The following is a 19,455-nucleotide window of genomic DNA, read 5'->3' as shown; positions in this document are numbered from 1 at the left end:
TATTTGTTTTCTTTTAAAAAATTCCCTTTTGAAGCATTTACACATAGTGAACATTTAATTTGTTACAGATTTCTATGCATTTTGCAAAGACTTTGGCTCAGTCAAAGAGTGCTGTTGCCACATTCAGATAATTGGGGGAGGAGAAGTGGATCAGAATTAGTTGTGTGAGATATTCAGTGAAAGGAATTTCTGCATCCACAGTCAGACATAATTGTCAGTCAGTGGGACCTGAGTGACTGTTGATAATCCAATAACTGCTTATCTATCTCCATAAGATACTGTGGGGAAAGTGAGTGTAGCATCATGCAGACAACCTTCTGCTATTCTTGCACCTCTCTGGATCATGACCTTAGCAAAAACTTATTTGTGCATGCGCACAAATTCTCTCTCTCTGTCCACTGGGAAAAGTGCCCAGAACTCTGCCCTGATTGCTGTTCTCTGAATTTCTACTACTCTTATCCACTGAGTCCCGTTTTCATTATTTAGCAGCTGTTTAGTTTACATACTTGAGCAATGAAATAGCATTACATCTTTAGTTCTTGGTACTAGAGAAATCAGAGCTGCAAAGTACCATTTCCAAAGGCAGGTTAAATCAGTAGATGTATTCTGTTTTGTTTAAAGGACTAACCTTATAGTACCATTTAACTTATAGTACCAGTTAATTTAAATTTACACTGACACAGTAAACAGTGTTGTTCCCAAGTGCTTTATAAATGTACTTTTATGTAGACCTTATTCAATTTGCTTGAATAAGCCAAGGCTGACAACTTCTAGGAAATCCTGCACGTTAACTCCCACATATAAACTTGCAACTGGAAAAGGCAGTGGTATATCTCTAGTTCTAATAGTGGTCTTTGTATAATTCATAATGGAAATATTCAATGTTAGTGTTTCAAGTTTTGTTGGCTTCATGTTGATAAGCTGATAAGTAATACGATGTTTCCCCGATTAATGCAGATACTGTTAAATAGATATAATCAATATGATTAAAATGTTCTGTCCTATTGATACAGTCTGCTTACATTTTGTTCATGATACACCATTCAGCTCTCCTGCAATCTTGTCAAGTTATTTCCCTGCCTGTGTAGCATATTCCCATATTACCCCAGCTGTCAAATAATGACAGTGACTTTGCTTCAGGGCAGGAGGGCAGCAGCCTCTCTGCTAGTAGTAGTGTCACTTTTATGGAATGGACAATACTTACCCCAAAGGTCTAACAAGCTTTCTCATCTCAACAACATTGAAAATAATATTTTGTGCCATATAAAAATTGAAAAATAGTTTTTTTTCTGTAGCGTTACACCCTTCCTGCAAAAATTGGCCACTGTAATTTTAGTCCAGCTCACTTCAATGTTCTAAAATGAAAAGTGAGCAAAATCTGAGCTTCATAACATTCCTTGGGTAGCTAATAGACCTCACTTCAAAGACAAATTATGTTACCTTCATAACCAACAGTTATTAGGGTGTGCGCATGTGTGCGTGCGTGCATGTTTATAAGTTGAAGTGTAACAGAGCTGCTTCAAGTAATGCCACAGAGCACTTGTCCTTGGGAGTATCTGAGCAGGTTGCCTGCATTAGGAAAAGCCCTTTTAGAACAGGGTCAAGAACTGAAGAGAAGGCCTCACCTAAACATATACATCTCACTGGCCAAGGTGATAACCAGTGTATGGTATACTAGTTAGAGTGCTGGACTGAGATCTGGGAGACTCGAGTTCAAAAACCCAGTCTGCTATAAAGCTTGGTAGGTGACTTTGGGTACTCAATCTTATGTAGCCTGCCTTTCAGAGTTATTGTATGAGAGTAAAATTGAAGAGAGACTGATTCGTGCCATCTAAGCTCACTAAATGAAAGGAAGGGTTTAAAAATGTACTACCAGTAAGTAAACAAATATTTAGGTGGGGATATCCCTATCCAGTTTCTAACTGTGCTTTAAAAGAGATTCTTACTAGATTGGTCAGCCTAGCCAAGCCCTTATATATGTAATTAAGCTCTAAATTGCAAAATTGCAACAGTATGTGGATAGAGTTAACATTTTAATATATTATGAAATAGTTCGTATCCGTGATGTGAGACAGAATGGGATACTGACACCCTTGAGCACATCATCTCTTGTGTTGCTTTCCTCTTCCTTATAGTGGGCATGAACTAGGTGGGTATAAGTTAGTGATATGGGCAGCCAGTCTTCTAACGGGGGAAACTACCCCAGTCTTACTGCGTATTCTGGGAATGGAGTGTAGTTTAAGTTTGCACATGATGTGAAAGTCAGGCAGCCTGTGGACACCGACATAGTGGTACTGCCGATGTGCCCAAATCCCCTGAAGTGAGCACTGCATGAGATTTTCTTACATGCCCCCCTCCAAACATGTTGTCTTTGCCTGATATCCCAAGTACTGATTAGGGTGGACAATAACCCCAAGTCGGGTTGCAGCAGACAAAGCTAACTTTTGAAACAAGTACATGCACATAAAGATGTCTTTATGACTCCCTCAATCAGCAACTATTGAAGTTCGCAGCAGAGGATAGTGTCAGAACTTCTTCAAACTGAATATAATGGGTGGCAGGAAGGATGGAACAGAATGAAAAACCAATGTTGGTCATTTCCTGGATCATAGCCCCTTTATTAACCCCCTAGTAGCAGAATGGCCCACTTTGGAATACCATTTCTAGTCTAGCCCTCCATCCTTCCACTAATGAGCTGTCTGTCTGGGAAGCAGTGCATTCCTGCAGTCAGTACCACAAATGACAACCCTACCGCCACTGCCAGCAGTATTAGCATCTCTCCACTTCTGTCTTGGACATAAAGGAATGCTTTTGCAAGGCATAAAACGGTGATTCTAGAGATGCAAATGCTTCACTTGGCTAATGCCTCATGCAGTATTTTGCATTCATTTGTTGATATTAGGAAAGCAATAATAAAGAATCTAACATGTCCTGAATTGCACCCAGTTTATTACCTGCATTGATAAAACACGTTTAATTTAACAAATGGAATGTGTATCTTAAGATGTAAAGTTTGATCTAAAAATAGTATTTATTTAAATCTTTTAATTCTGATATTTGCTGTTTTAGAAGAGTTTTTGCGTTGCTGATTATTTGAACCAACAACTCACATAATCAAAACATGCAGAAAAGCAAAAGCAGAGTTTTGCAGGTTGCTTCTCGGGCAATTGCTGTTGCCTGTATTGTGTTATTGTTATAGATTTGATTTCTAGGCATCCGGGGGACCTAATCAGGTTGTAAATCTGAAAGTATAAATCTGTGCAATATAAACGTGGCACAATATTTAAAAAGTAAAATTATTGGAGCCTTGCTGAAAAATAATACAATCAAATTATTCAGTATGTGTAGTTTTTATCATATTCAGTATAGACTATGTACACAAGAGAAGGAAATTATTCTTGAACACAGTTGTTTGTTCATACTATGTGTAATATCAGAGATCTATGAGCAAATCTTGGGATATTTTCCTTTTATGTTAAAAACCAGCTGTGGGATCTAACCCAGTCCCTCTGCCTTCTCCTAGTAAAAATCATTGCACTATTAGTCCAAGTACAGGGGAAAAAACAGGTTCCTGTATCATACCTGTCCTTTTCCCTCTCTGCTGCAGCTGATATCTGTTTAGGGAGGGCAGTTTTCTATCAGGTTAAGAGCCAGCTAGTGACCTACTGCTTTATTGCTGATCCAGATCAGCCCCCCTTGCATATTCTTTTTTAAAATATCTGGGGTGGATCATGGATATTCCACGCAGTGAAGTACTTTTCACTTCAAATAGAAGAATCGGGGAAAGAAAAAAAACCCTTTCTGAGCTCACGTTTAGAAAAAAAATCCTTGTGCCCTGTGTGTTTTGAGTCAGTGTCTGACTTGGGTTGTTCATCTCTCCCTTGGGTTTCCGTAAGATCCACGGCAGCTAAGCATTTGTAAAGGAGGTATTGGTGGTCTTCAGCTTGTAAGAAGTGAACCACTTGTTTGGGGACTTGAATTTCATCATAGTCCTTCTCCTCAGAGAGAACTGTCCCTTCTGTCTAAATTCAGTCTCACTTTCAGAGGAGTCTGGCTAGTCTCTGTACGGGCTCACATGCCTTCTTTTCCTGGCTGCCTTGCTTAGCCATGAACTGCCCCCCACCCCAGAAGGAGTTCTTCTAGGACTACAGTACTTTTCATGAGCCTGTGATAAAGTGTAGATGATAGTTCTAGATCAGGGGTAGGGAACCTGCGGATCTCCAGATGTTCAGGAACTACAATTCCCATCAGCCTCTGTCAGCATGGCCAATTGGTAGGGGCTGATGGGAATTGTAGTTCCTGAACATCTGGAGAGCCGCAGGTTCCCTACCCCTATTCTAGATTCTAGCCCTGGGATCCCCTGCTGAATAAGAGACACTACCTGCTGCTGCGAGGTCTCCCTGACAAATGAATAAAAATCAGGAGGGAGGGTAATAGACCTGGGCACAGCTACATTGCTGATTTACTCCTGAGGGGGCTGGAAGAGTCAATGGATTGCTTCCTGGAGTCACTGCAGATGCTTCTGCTGCTGCCTTGGGACCACCAGAACATACAGTTACTTGGGATCAGCTGGTGTCTGTTCCGGCAGCCATTTTTTGACACAGTACCCCCAGGAACATGCTCATCAAGTTGGCTGTTTGTTCCACGGACAGACAAGCCTCCATGTCCACTTCTGGCGGAAATACATCTTCTGCACTGGCTTGCATTTCTTTGGCGTCTGAGCAAAACACCTTTCAAGCAGTTCTTCAATCCTCTCTCTGAGCCGGAGGATCATTCTCCCCCAATTGTAGAGAGCAAGGAAGAAGGAGAGTAAGGCAGAAAGGTGAATAAAGCAAGCCAGAGCAATATGGATGAAATAAGTTTAAGCAACTAGGTAAGAAAAAAGAAAATGAAGATAGAAATAGTAATGGTGCAGGCAACCTAGCTACGTGCTCTCCACTTGAGGCAGGAAAAAGAACTGAAGAGGAGGGGTGATCCCACACCCACAGGAAGGAGAAAAAATAATTTCCTTCCTTCCAATTGGACAGTGGGAATCACCCGTAAGATGTCCTCCCGTGTTCAGAGGAGAAGGACTCTTCATGGGTAAGTAACCAATGGTAGTTTTGGGGGCATAAGTTACAGGCCTACACCAGGGGCATTCCTGGGCCGAAAACCTAGTGCAAGCCAACTACTGTTGGATCCACCCATGGGAATGACCCTAGCCCACCCCCAGTAGCACCACTGTCCTCCTTTATGCCAGTGCAGCTGTGGGGGTGGAAGCCTCTTATGGGTCAAGTGCTGCAGAGCTCTGAAGCATCCTCACTGCCAGCGTAGGTGCTCCCACAGCCCATCCTGCCCCCCATCAAATTGGGCTGTCAGTATATGCCCTCCCTATTTAAGTGTAATCACAGCTTGTCTAAACATTCTTCAAATCCAGTTGTATGAGCCTGCTGTAGATCATCTCATGAACTTAAAACAAATTTTGTAAAGCAGCCTAATATTGAATACTGTTTTTGTAACAAGACATTCTTGTTTTAAATTAGTAAAAAAAAAAATTCATCTCACCTTCCTGGATTCTGATCATTAGCAGAACCCAGACCTTAGCTTAAGAAATGGCAGTATCTCAGACACCTTCATGAGCATTCTTTGGTCATTAAGGATATTTGTGAACATAAAAGATACCCTAAAAAATAAAGGGAATATATTAATACAATACTTAAAAGATATTTAAAACTATAAAACAAGCTAGGTTGACAAAGCCTGATATCGTGCAGCAGGAACTTTACAATCAGTTTTGTGAGTGATGGATTGTGCACTACTCCATACTATTGAAGGATGAAAAATCTGCATACCTAGATTGTGGGAAGTGCTGCATCCATGCCCTTGATTCATAAAGTTATGTTGACATGTTTGATATAATAATGGTTTATACTATTTTTAGATTTCTGTTGTGAAATTAAATTTTTGTACACTGCCCTCAGTGTCCAGTGAAAAAATATTGAGGCAATTATATAAACAATGACCTTAAGATATTACTACCATTCTGCCTCATAGACCACTTTCACTTACTTCTGTGTAAAGTTGTATCCTAGGTACTTATCAAGTGAACTGGTGATCAAGTACCACATTCACTGCATTTTTTTTTCATGCTGAAGTTGCCTGTTTCCTATACAAAGTGTTGGGTAAGGACAAACAAATGCTTTAGGATATACATAGGTCACAGCTCAGTATCTTGAACTTAGGATTGATGCATAAGTCACATTCTTGACTCTTGAGTTGCACAGGGAACTGCATGTGATGTGGGCCATGTATGTACTGACATACCTACTGTTTGATCCAGTAGGAGTCACACACACACAAGCCTTTATTGGCATACAAAACAGGACATCCAGTAGGAGTCTAATTTTGAACTATGCTAAATGAACCAGTAGTCTAAGATATCAGATGTGCAGCATAACAAACTGAGAAAGAAAATTAAAGCCTAAACTGAAAAACTGGAGTTGTGATAGAGAGGTTTGTAGAGTCAGGAATCCACGACAGTTTCTACCAGCATGGCCAATTGGCCATGCTGGTAGGGGCTGATGGGAATTGTAGTTCCTGAACATCTGGAGAGCCGCAGGTTCCCTACCCCTGGTATATACCAATAGAGGTAATTTAAACAACTGTTGTCTCTGTCCTCCAAGTGATTAGTTTAAAGTTTGCCTTATGTCTAAACCTTGGGATTTACAAGAAGATTATTGTGAGAAGTCTCAAAATTAGTGATAGGTGTAATTCTGATAGCCCATGCACCAAGGTATTCCTACGCCGCTGCAGGCAATGCAGCCTGCTCATAAAATAGTGTTCTTAATGGCACTGATGTAACAGGGTCCCTGGAAAAGAAATCAAAATGATTTATTTAAAACATTTATATCCAGTTATATTTCCTTAGACTCAAGGCAGCTAACACTGCAGTAACCAAGTTGCAAGGACATACATTTGTAAGAGTCAAAGTGACAAAATTAACAGGAATTAAAATGCAAAATAAAATACTCAAGATTTAAAGTGCACATGAACGAACAAACAACGTTAACAAACACAAATATTATCTATAATATTTAACCAAATGATGTATTCTGTTTTTGAAGAAGAAACTAGCGCTCCTTTTACATAAAGAAAAGGTTCAGATTCATTCCTTAATACTTTGGATGTCTGTGCTCTTGTAAATATTTAGTGGTCTCCTAAAGATTTTAGTGCTAGAACAAAATGGAAGCGAGAAGCTTATTTCATCCCATGAAATCACATGGACTACCTCACAGGTGAGATGGAGGTAGGGGTCATGAAAGTTCTGACTATAACTTAAGTAACAAAGATCTTTGAGAAGAGAAATCTTTCTAAAACATACAGAAATTTAATAAGGGTTGCTCTCTTGTTTCTACCATTGAGGTAGTAAATATTGTTCTCATATTCCATCATCAGATCAGATCCATGACTAGTTCACATGTTGCCATCTCATTTAGGAAATATGTATATTCAAGCCCTTGAAGAGTTTTATCCTACGGAATGAGAGGACAGGAACACATCCCTCAAGCAATCAGCATAGCCTCTGTGGCCAGAGAGCTGTTATTTAGCCCTTTGGCACACCCTACTTCTCTAGTCAAGAAACCTCTATTGACCTTCTCTCACACTGACCCAGCTGTTTTTGGCAGCAAACACAGTCACTTGGGGGGGACAGGATATGTTCTTGTGTTTGTCTTGTGGCTACCTTCTTTGTATATGTTCTGTCAACTGATACCATCATTCTTTTTGTGACTTAATACTATGACTTTCTCTCTTCTTACTAGTCCATCAAATAGTGCCTCACAATTTTAGGATTGATGTGTTTGTTTTCAAATCAGTGAAGTGTGTGTTAATTCTCTCCCATTGTAGTCATTGCAGCTTAAAAGTGCTTAACTGGCTCTTCCCTGTGCTTTTCATTTCTACTAACTGCAAAATACCTTATGTGTTAAATATAGGGAGAAGTGGATGGAATGAAAAACAAGTATCAGGTAACTGTTACAACATGTAAAATTAGATATCTGTTATGCAATTTTGAATACATAGTGATGATGGCAAAGATATATACATTGACTTTCAGCTAAAGACAGTACTTAGGTAGCTTGTAAAAGGATAATTGAGGGTATTAACATGAAAAAATTCTCATTAGGGTAAATGTACCGTAAGAGTACAGATCCTTGAGATCGGTGATGGCAGAGCAGTATGAAACCAAAACAGAAAAACACAGACAGCTGGAGTGAAACAAGTTAAAGCTTTCACTACTAGCAGTCAGTTACATTTTGCAGCAAAATGGAGGGAACCTGGGTGCATATGAAAACAGGCTGTCCCCTTACGTAACATTCTGTGGAATAAAGGGAGACGCCTTCCATAAGGCTGCAGTGAGCAAAGGTCCTCTACACCGAAGCAACTCCTAGGATTAGCAGCCTAATCCCTGGTTATGGTCTACTAGGGCGCCCCCCTCAAGATTTGCAGACACTTACAGTGCAATCCTAAGGAGAGTTACTCCAGTCGAAGCCCATTCATTTGTATGGGCTTAGAGTGGAGTAACTCTGCATAGGATTGCAGTGTAAAGCATTTATATGCTGATAGCCCTTGAGTTCATGCCTTCTGATGAATCCACACCGAGATCTGATAGCTCATTAATTGTCACTTAAATCAGTGGCTCCCTGCATTTATCAACAAAGGGACTCTTAAGTAGGCTGTGAGCTACACAAGGTAACAATTGCCAGGTATTCTCTCTCCTGCAATCTGCATGTTTTCCTGCAAGTGGATGACTGAGACCTTTTGGTATGCTAGTAGTAGTCTTGGACATTGAATGTTCCTCTTAGTCCTACCTCTCCCAATCACCAGCTACATCCTGCTGACTTCACCTGCCAGAAATTATCCATTGCATTTCCCAGCAAGTCATAATATTGTCTTAATCATCTCAGTAACTTTGTCAGAAACTTTATCAGAACTTTATCAGCAGTAAAGATGGCTAAAATCCCACTCTCAAATGATCCAGTTATGCATCACAATGAAAACATGTCTTCTGATACTGATGCTCCACTTATTGCCCAAATAGAAAATGTCAGTTGTTTGTACTTTAAATGGATGAATCAGCAGGTGTTTCAGACAGTGCACTTTTAACAGGATTTGTTCGGTATCCATGTGAAGAGGAAGTGCTTGAGGATGTGTTCATGGTTAACAACATAACTTGCTTACATAAACAGCAAGTGCTGAGATGATTTGCATTTAAAAATGTAAAGGTAGTCCCCTGTGCAAGTCATATTATTGATGAATAATTTTCAAAGAATGATCTGAACTGGGAAAACTACTGACACTGCTGCTGAAATGACATGTGTCCTCTCTGGGTTCACTACAAAAAATTTCCAAGTTGCAAATGCTAATTTGCTAGTTAAACACTATATGATCAATCATAAAATGCTTCTAAGCAAACATATGATTTCTGAACTGTCTGGTGTGTTGTCTGATTGCATAAAAACTATACATTTTATTAACACCAATGCACTAAACAGCTGAATCTTCAAAGTACTCTGTAAGGAAATTGGTGCTGAGCACTAAAGCCTAGAACCAAAGAACAGCCATAAGAACCAAAGGTCCATCTAGTCCAGCATTCTGTTCACACAGTGGCCAACCAGCTGCCTCCAACAAGCCCACGAACAGGAAGGCTGCAATAGCATTATCCTGTAGCTGCATACCAAAATAAGATGATTGTCACATGGCAAAGCATTCAGAGTCTTCAAACTGAGAGAAGAAATTGTATGTCTTGGTGTGATGTATTTACAGCACCCAATAAGAATTATTCCACTGACAGCTCTCCACCAATGAAGGGGAGGCTGGCTTCAGTTTAGACTGAGGCAGTTGCTTTGGCTGAGGAGAATCTGATGGACTGGGGAAAGATCAGGAGTTTTAAGATAGCAAGGCTAGTGAAGAACACACTGTATTGGTTGTCTCTCTTGTGGTTTTGTTACATTTATCTGGGTTCTTTCTGAAGGGGGAATATGTTATAAAGTTTCTAAATTGAATGTCTGTCTGAATAAAACCTGTATTTTTGGTTATCTTTTTAAAAAACATAAACTTTGTAAGAAGAGTAGACCTTGAACTTTCTCAAGCCATCCACAATCTTGGCCATGCAGATATAAAAAGGAGAGTGGAGTTTTTCTCACTCACTTGGGGAGAGGGATGTTCCCAGTCATAAGGCAGTTGCTCCCTCTTTTTTATTCAGAAGTGTAAAAGTCCCCTGCAGGGAAACAAAAATAGGGTCCTGCTGGTGGCAGCTGTCTGTATTGGAATCAAGGGTGGGCTGGGGAAGTTTAGCCACCTTTGGGGGCAAACAGGTCCATTGCAAAGGAGAGTTGCTTTCTCCTGCTGTGAGCTGGTCAGTAGCCCAAGTTCACCACACTTGGTTAAAAAGAAATCTAAACTAGCAGGATTGGTCACTAATATTGAATAAATGTCAAAACTGGCATACATTGTGGCCATATCCTTAACGAACTTAACTTCATCCTTCCATCTTGCAAATAAAATAGCTTTCAAATATGTTAGGCTCATTCCGCACACGCAAAATAATGCACTTTCAAGCTGCTTTCACAACTGTTTTTGCCATTCCGCACAGCTTCAAAGAGCCCTGAAAGCAGCTTGAAACTGCATTATTCTGCGTGTGCGGAATGAGCCTTAGTGATTTAGAAGAACTGTTATGATGAGGCAGTGTTTGACTTGTTTAATTGCTTTTTCTCTCTTTGTGTACTCCCGACACCACCACTCCAATATTTACATCCTTACAATATACCGTAAATGATAAGTATAGTAACATAGTATCAATGTCCTTCTTTGGAAAAATGGGTATCTTATTTGCTAGTGTGATGGGGAGGGGGGGGGGCATAAGATACAAAAGGTTGAGAACCACTGAGTAAATAAATTTTTCCAGATGGACTGCAGCATTGCCTGCTTAACCATGTAATTGTGCTGAATATGCAGCAGAAGATTGAAATGGAACGGTAATAAAGCTATTAACTGTTCCTGTGTTCACCCAGCCCTAGATGTGTGCCCATACATTTTATCTAACCTCTCATTTAATACGTGGACCTTTATCTGGTTTATTGAGTATGAGGAGAGATAAAAAAAAATCTGCTTAGAACATAGGGACAAAAGAATAATCACCTATCCTGTTGCTGGAGGAGAAAATTAAAAAGTAAAACCCATGCAGAAAAGAAATTGTTGCTGGGGAAAAATCCATAATTTAAAGGATTTCTAGCAAGGCCTGTACACCAAATATTGTCTTCATCAACTAAATGTGGTTTTGTTGCATGGAACTGAAGTCTTCATCTGGAAGATGAAGAACTATTACTTATTATATATGGGTAACTGAACAGTTGTTAACTGTAAGTAGCACTTGCCTTTAGGAAGCATATTTGGAAACATGAATTGAACAAAGTAGATAAGACTGCTTGATGAGTAACTAATACCATAAAAGGAAATCCAAGTAAAACTAGTGAGGAAATTAATACCACATCGGATTAATGAGTAAAGTATAACAGCCCCATTCAAGAGCTGTGCACCCGGCTGCCAAACAGACTTCCTGGCAGCAAAGGGGAGGCTTGAAAAATAAAAAAGCCTCCTCGCTGCCAAAAAGCCTCTATGGGGCTCAATATACTCATATTGTCTGAATTCCCAGCTGCCAGTGTAATGCCTTGAATGGCCGGGAGGAAGCCCACCCCCACTATGTCAGCAATGTCAGGAGTGCTGGGGCACTGGCACCTTGTCCCAGTGCCGGGGAGGAAGTGGTGGTGGTCACACAGCAGCAGAATTACCTTAATTGTAAATGCCCTGGGGAGGGCAAATCCACTGGCACAGCAGCACTCCACTTCCACCAGGACATTCCCTCACCTTCTGATGGGGCTCTAAGCTACTCATAAAATGCTTTAAAGCTACTCTAATGCCAGTTGCCAAAAAAAACTTCCAGAGAATTCAAAGTGAGGAGTTCTTAATTCTGGTTAAAATTCTGGTTGGGTCTTCTTCTTTTCCTTCTGCTTTCAACATTACCTACCATTATTGTCTTTTTCAGAAACTCTTAACTTCTCATAATGTGACCAAAATACAATGGCATAGCATATAAAATTGTACTAATCGGCATATTTGTGGCATGTAAAAGTATATCTTAAGTTTTTATATAAGCAAAATTGAAAATTTACCCAGTACTTGAGAGACATAGAGTAGCACCTCATGTTCTCTTGACATTTGTATCTTAATTTTTGCCTTCTGAAATGTAAGAAACAATAAAAACTTAAATGAGGAAATAAATTTTATAGTAAATAAAGTAACATGCATTATTTGGACAGAAACAGTCTCATACAGTCACAAATAGGATTATCAGGATATCACTATATTTAATTCTCAGCATAGTCCCCATATGCAGATACTTAAACCTGTGAATTGGGGCCATTTACAGACTTCAGGATATTTTCCTGAAAACTTGGGGACAGTAAAAAGGTGGAGAGGTGGTTTAAAATCCCCCAAACAGAGGAGACAATGGCACCTCTGCTAGGATCACTGTCTGATATAAGAGACACCATTGGTACAGGTGAGTAGAGGAAAGGAGAAGGGGATAAATGGAAGGATAAAAAGGAGGTAGGGAGATAGGCTTGTGGACGGTGTCATGATGAGCTGTGCCAGAGGAGGAGCCTATGCTACCCCCACTGTTTGAGTAAGGCAGATAGGATAGCAGCCACTGCCCTCTGCTTGAGACAGACAGGAGAGGGGAAGCTGCCAGTAGGCAGTTGCTGTAAGGATAAAATGTAGATGAAGAGAATGGTATAGGCTGCTTTAGGTTCCTGTTGTGGAGACAGGCTGCATAAATGAAGTAAATAATAAATACAGCTGAAGATGAGGGGTCTGTAAAAGGTAAGTGGGAGGGTGGGAAGGAGAGAAGGAAAAGGTGAGAATATGAGGATTGTTTGGAGAAGGTGGAAAGGATATATTATGCATATGGAGAGGGGGACGCAGGATCAGGTTAGGTGCTGCCCTTCCCCAAGCCCTTGAAGGATCCCTATCACACGATTGGGCCAAAATTCTCCTAGGTAGAGGGTGACAGAAGAAGGGAAGGAAGCAAAGCTGAAGAATGCAGTAGATAAAGATAGGTTGGCTGGTAGATTGGAGGGAGTGAAGAAACCAGGGAAAGGAGAGTAAATATGGGGGCTTTCAGAAATAGAAGCTAAGAAATAGTGAGGGGGGTGGGTGGGCAATGAGATGTCCAGGGACTTCTAGTTGCTGATCCATAGTCTAGAATATTGTGTATGTTAGATTCCTCCTCAAATATATTACTTTTGTAGTGTTCCTTTTTAAATGTAAACTATTGGTGACCAGAAGTTCTTCCTTGTGATAATCCAAAAGTTAAAGAAGCCACGTCCACCGTTATGATACCACCTACATTGTTGGATAAAATAGAAAATGCATTCAGATCCACTTCTTTAATGGAATTGTTGTTTTTGGAGTTCTTTAGACTACTAAATTAGTGTTCTTATAATGAAGGTCTCATGTCAACAATAGAGTTATCAACTAATTTGCCAACTAATGGTAGTCTGCTGTTACTGTCTATTTGCTGCTTGTGATTGTGAAGCTTGGTTATTATTTACTTAATTACTAGAACACACATTGACTTTTAATAGAATAAGACTACTGGAAAAATGTATAATGCTTTCTCATTAGAACCCTTGTCATAAAATGTTTTTTAACATTATTTTTAACAAAACAACAACATAACAGAAAAAATAACACAGAAAAGAGAATAGTAATATGTGGGTCTGCATTGACTATCAATAACACTGAAGGAATTTTGTGTAGATTGAGAAAATAAAGGAAAAAATACAGAAAGCCCCAGCAAAGAGAACACCCAGAAAAAGTGAAATTAAAAATCTAGAGAACAGAAGGGTGAAGAAACAGAAAGGCAGTTTTTAAATGCCAAATGGCTGACACAAACGTTACTGGCCCTTTCCCCACTTACCTTTGCTGCCCTTTGTTGCACGCTACTCTCAACGCGCGGCATCTCTGTGCGGGGTCATCAAAAGGCGCCGTTTCGAGGAGCGCCAGGAATGCCATGCACTGAGGGGGCGCGAGAGCGGCAGCGTCAGGGCAGCTGCGTTGTCGCCGCCCCTGTAGTGGGGAGTGCCCCGGGACCCCGCGCTATTTGAGGAGAGTAGCGTGGGGCTTAAGGTAAGTGGGGAAAGGGCCACTGATCCTGGATTGTATCAGAGCTAGTGAGTTAAAAAAAAAAGACCAGTTCACCTGTCAAATTAAAGGTGTCCAGAAATTGTTGGAGAGACTAGGCGAGACCCTTTCTGCCCTAATGCCAGCAATTGCCCAGCATTCGCTCTGTTCAGTAATGTGTGGTAAAGAGCTCCCCAAAGGCTCATCTGTGCAAAGTGCCATTTTCTCCAGAAACCCCCTCATAAACTGTTAATGACTGAAAAACTTTGGACTAGCTAGAAAATGGGCAGTGTTCGTAGGTAGTCCTTTATTTGGGCACAGAATGAACATGGAAGTTTCTGCAGTAAAGGGACCTCCAAAATGAAAAATCAGCCTTCATGTCTTGGAAATATTTATAATGAACTGTTGGTTCCATGGTTTTTTAAAAAAACTGTATATATATAAATTTTCTCTGCACTTGCAATTATATATCTGTGATATATTTGACTGCTTCGGAAAGGAGGACTCTGGAGATCACTTAAAATGGAGAGTGAGGACAGCACACCAGTATCTTTTGTGCTGCTAATCCCAGTGAGAAGAAAATGCTTATTGGGCCGGTACCCCTGGGAAGATGTTTGGGGATCTTTAGAAAAATGAATTTACAAACTAGGAAGAATTGTGCCTGTAGTTGGGGACCCAGTCACTGCATTGGATGATAGAAGTGGTGAAGCGTAACAAATACTGTTTGTAAAAGCAGGGCTACAAGCTTATTCCTATGCAGCTTTCCACAAGAGACCCTAAAAGAGACCATAAGTCAGATCCTCTTTAGGGTGGCAGTGACCCTGAAGAATTCTTCCACCCTTAGATTAGGTGAAACCAGCCATGTCCTCGTCTGCCACCTCCATTTTTCAACTTGGACAAGCAGGTAGTGCATGTGACACAGCCACCAGTGCAAGCCTGCAGGTTCTTGTCCCACTCTGCACTGCCATCTCACACTGGTTACAACAGGGTTCCCTGTCAAGAGTGGGTGTCCTACTTCCTACGTAACTTCTCAGTTCTGCATTTGGAGGGAATGCAACTTGTAGGTCACTTTTATCCTTTACTGCCATATTAACAGGAAAAGTGTTTGTATGGTGAAAGATATCCAACAAATGATTGCAGTAGAGAATTCTAGATTGCTACTGTTTCCTGGCAATCATGAATGTAGTTTACCTGGAATAAACAGAACTGGAATTCCTATTGTCTTAAAAAATTGCCAAGTTTAATTTCAGCATACTAGTTTCACTACAAGTTGCTCTGTGTTATCCATAGATTATCAATTGATCCCTAGAGAGGCAGAGTGGTGTAGTTGTTAGCATGGCCTGCTAGGATATAGGAGACCCAGGTTTGAATCCCTGTTCTGTCATGGAAACTTGCTGGGTGACCTCGTGCCAGACCCACTTTCTCAACCCAGCCTAGCTCACGGGGTTGTTTTGAGGATAAAATGAGAAGAGAGGAAAACAATGTAAACTGCTTTGAGTCACTGCTGAGAGTAAAGGTGGAATATAAATAAAGTAAATGAATAAATTGCATGTCAGATGGTTGAAGGATCTAACATTTATCATTCAAATAAATTCTGAATGACTAAATGGATAACCTCACTTTTACTTGTACAGAATGTCCTGTGTGTTATGTCCAAATAAAAGATGTGTTTCATAATAGAGTGACTGGAGTTTTGTACCTGAGGAAGCCTTAAAAACTGTCACACATTTTGTGGCATAAGCTTTTCATGAACCAGAGCCAACTTGCAGCCCAATCGGCAGGGCTTCAGAAGGCGTTCAGGCTGCATAGGGAGGCAGCAAAAAACGAACAAAACCTCCAAATTCTCCAAAGGTCTCAATGAAGTTATGCTATCCAAAGTTGAGGCCCACATCAAGGTGTTCCCACCTCAAAACTAAAGTTGCCTCGACCCCCTGGAATGCCCCCCCCCTTGCACCAGCGTCTATTTGGATGCCAGTGTAGCTCTATGGCGGCACCCATTTCCAGGTTTGGCTGCTGTGGGGCACCTGGACCCCAGCATCTTTGCTCCTCCTGTCAGCATGGTGCCCTTACACGCAGAGGGACAAAGGAACCAGCGCAACTATATGCCATTCCAAGATGCCATTCCCCCTACCCCCCAAGTGGGCCATTAATCAGATGCAACAATGTGTTTTTGTTTGTTTTGGTTTTTGCTGTCCCTCCATGTTGAGATTTTCATAGAATTTTGCCTTATGGAAGGGTCCTACACTCAGGCAGATTTCTGCAACCCATACAAAGGACAAGTTTTATTCCTCTTTGTGTAGTAAACAAGATACAACGCATATTGGGCATTTTCTGTAGACTCACTGATGGAGCTATTAAATGAATTATACTAAGGCAATGCACATGCGGGCCATGTATGTCCATCCATATTGCTGATACTATCAAGGACACCAAGATATGATGAATCAGATTATTCAAAGAATCATCTCATGGTGATGACTAAAATGCTTTTGAATAAAAATCTTTTTCATACAAAATTGGCAGTCTTCATTTAGCTTTTGACAGTGAAATGGTGGGTATTATTACTAAAGTTGGAAAGTAGCATTTATGAGTAATAGAGTGATCCAAGTTTACTGTCTTGTTTTCATAAGACAACTGGGGATTTCTGTGCTATCAGCTGCTCCGTGTACATAAAAAGAAGCCCCAATTATTTGAATTCTTTGCTTCTTAAAAGTTTCTTCCTTTTTAAAATTGGTTCCACAAATAGTTAATGTGCGAGTACAATTTTGTGTTATAATTAACTCTCCCAGGAGATAGTACAAATATTTTTTGTGATTTTCTAGCTGGCTTTGAAAATATCTTTAAATCCTGAAGACGTATGCTGCATTGTTAAATTCTGGCAGCAATTAAGTTTATCTCTGGCTTTTCACTAAACGAATCTTTGGTAAAGGATGAAAGTGATTATGTGGTTCAGTGGTTTGAAAACTCCTTTGGGTATGTTTGGAGAGTCTTGCATATTTTGCATCTTCTGCCTTGAAAAGTTCATATGCTCCAAATAGTATCAAGAGGTGGGGAAGCTTGGCAGAACTTCGCTGCCAGAAGTTGCTAGCTTAGCAGTGCAATTCTAAACAGAATTATACTGTTCTAGATCAATTGATTTCAGTGGGCTAGGAGGAACTTTAGACCAGAGGAACTTAAGACAACAAGTGCTTCAACCAAAAATGCTTAGAAACGTATGCTTCTCACAGATATCATAGCTACTTTGTGTGTAAGCAATTGTGTTACCTGATTGGCTTACTTATATGGGAATGTATTTATCATTTGTATTCATGATTATTACGTGTCAGGCACACATAAACATATGTATCCTAGGCAGTTTCATTGGGAGCCTCTGCCAAGTGTACGCCAGGATCCTGGACTTGGGCAACGCTTCATATAAGAGCAGGAAAATTCCCAGAAAATAAATAAGCATAAGCTTGAAGTTGTATATTTATTAAGAAAACTCATAGCACGGGAAATTAGCAAGGATACAAAAAGCATGCACACTGTAAGCATGCAGATCTGTAAGTCTTAACTCTTGCTAGATTCCAACCTGGGATGGGATAAACATATAAGCCTGTCCAATGACTGGAAATTCAGAAGGTTCATTGCACTGAAAGGAAAAAGCTGCTGTGGAAATAGAACTAGGTTGCAATCTTTAAGGTACTGGGACTGGATCTCAGAAGCAATGTAACTTCATACCACATTTTGACTACTGGTTCATCCACTTACACAATACCAGGATTTCCAGGGATATATTTATACCCAGAAAGTGTGAAGATACAGGGGAGAACAAGATTTTCCTCAGAAGGAAATAGATTCTAGTCCTATTAGATTCTAGTCTTCCTTGTCTTTGAAGTGAAGGAAATACTTCAGAACACTGAGATCCACTTGGTTCCCAAGATTAATATGCCACAAACCTTGGGTGAGACTTAGGTTGTTTCCCCACTTACCTCGACCCCCCCTTTGCTGCACGCTACTCTCAGCGTGTGTCATTTCTGGCGCGCTCCCAGGCTTCCCCACGACCCTGCGCTCTGCGTGAGGTCATCAAAAGGCGCCGTTTTGAGGAGCGCCAGGAATGACGTGCGCTGAGGGGGCGCGACCGGCAGCGTCGGGGCGGCTGCGTTGTCGCCACCCCGTAGTTGGGAGTGCCGGGGGACCCCGCGCTACTTGGCGACAGTAGCGCGCAGCAGACGGTAAGTGGGAAAACGACCTAAGGCTCCTTCCGCACATTCAGAATAATGCACTTTCAAACTGCTTTCAGTACTCTTTGAAGCTGTGCGGAATAGCAAAATCCACTTGCAAACAGTTGTGAAAGTGGTTTGAAAACACATTATTTTGCGTGTGCAGAAGGGGCCCAAATGAAGAAATAAAAACATTTAGTGGCCTTCTGAAGGGATCTATAGGGGTTTGAGCTGCTTCATTAGGTTTCCAATTTGATGCCTGATCTGTGGGTTACAGTTGTAGTATTATAAGGGGCATAAATGTTTAGCTAGCTTCATTCCATTAATTTGAACTGGTACCTCGTGTTTTAAGAACTGTTGAGTGTGCTTTAATATGTACATTTTTAAGTATAAGTCACAGGAAAAGAATCTGGGTATAGGTTGTATTAAGAAAATTAGCTTGCATAAAAATGAAAGGAATATGGAAAGCCACCAAGATAAAAATGAGAAATGGAAGAGAGAGGAGACTGGAATGTGCAGACTGGGGGTAAAACAAGAGCTGCAGTACGTGGATGTACTGCTACAATATTTTTTTTTACCTGTGTTTCTATCAGCATCTATTAGGACACCTTCTAGGCATTCCTGTCTCTTTTCTCAACTAAAAAAATATTTGCTCAAACCTTAACCATATTAAGAGTGCTATATTAGTTTCTGTGTGTCCTGCTAATTTAAAAAGAGAGACAGCATGGTGCTTACAGGGAATACCCTGTTTTACAGCACAGTGGTTTGGCATATTCGTACAGGAAACCACCCCCACCTCCACCCTCCCCGGATGCATTAGCACAGCAGCTCATAGGATTAAGCCATTATTAATGCAGTGCATTGAAAATGAAACCCATTTTTGTTTGTTTGTTTGGAATACAAAACCGCCATTATTTAATGTAAGTGGAGTGCAGCAAAAATGAATTTAAGACTATGGTAATGAGAATTTAGAAAGTGATTAAGAACGTAAGGGGAAGGAGAACACAATATCCAGTATAATTTGATAGATCTAACC

The 19,455-nt window shown here is 40.6% G+C and overlaps 1 protein-coding gene across 10 annotated transcripts in view; it reads left to right on the top strand.

Annotated features, from left to right (window-relative positions):
• The window catches only part of PHF14 (PHD finger protein 14), a 155,731-nt gene that overhangs the window by 91,252 nt on the left and 45,024 nt on the right, over positions 1-19,455 (top strand). For 7 of the 10 annotated variants that reach the window (XR_007245796.1, XM_048511563.1, XM_048511569.1 and 4 more), the window contains one exon: positions 7,971-8,003. The exons of 2 other annotated variants lie outside the window; for them this stretch is intronic. Coding sequence is in view for 6 of the 8 variants with exons in the window: in XM_048511563.1 (XP_048367520.1) it covers positions 7,971-8,003 (33 nt within the window). In the remaining 2 variants the exon portion in view is untranslated. Of the gene's footprint in view, positions 1-7,970; positions 8,004-19,455 lie in introns of those variants that run through there. One more of the 10 variants, XM_048511571.1, reaches the window with a different exon arrangement.

Source organism: Sphaerodactylus townsendi, linkage group LG11 (assembly GCF_021028975.2).
Source record: "Sphaerodactylus townsendi isolate TG3544 linkage group LG11, MPM_Stown_v2.3, whole genome shotgun sequence".
In the NCBI taxonomy this organism is placed as follows: Eukaryota; Metazoa; Chordata; class Lepidosauria; order Squamata; family Sphaerodactylidae; genus Sphaerodactylus; species Sphaerodactylus townsendi.
This window is presented reverse-complemented; position numbering and strand designations above follow the sequence as displayed.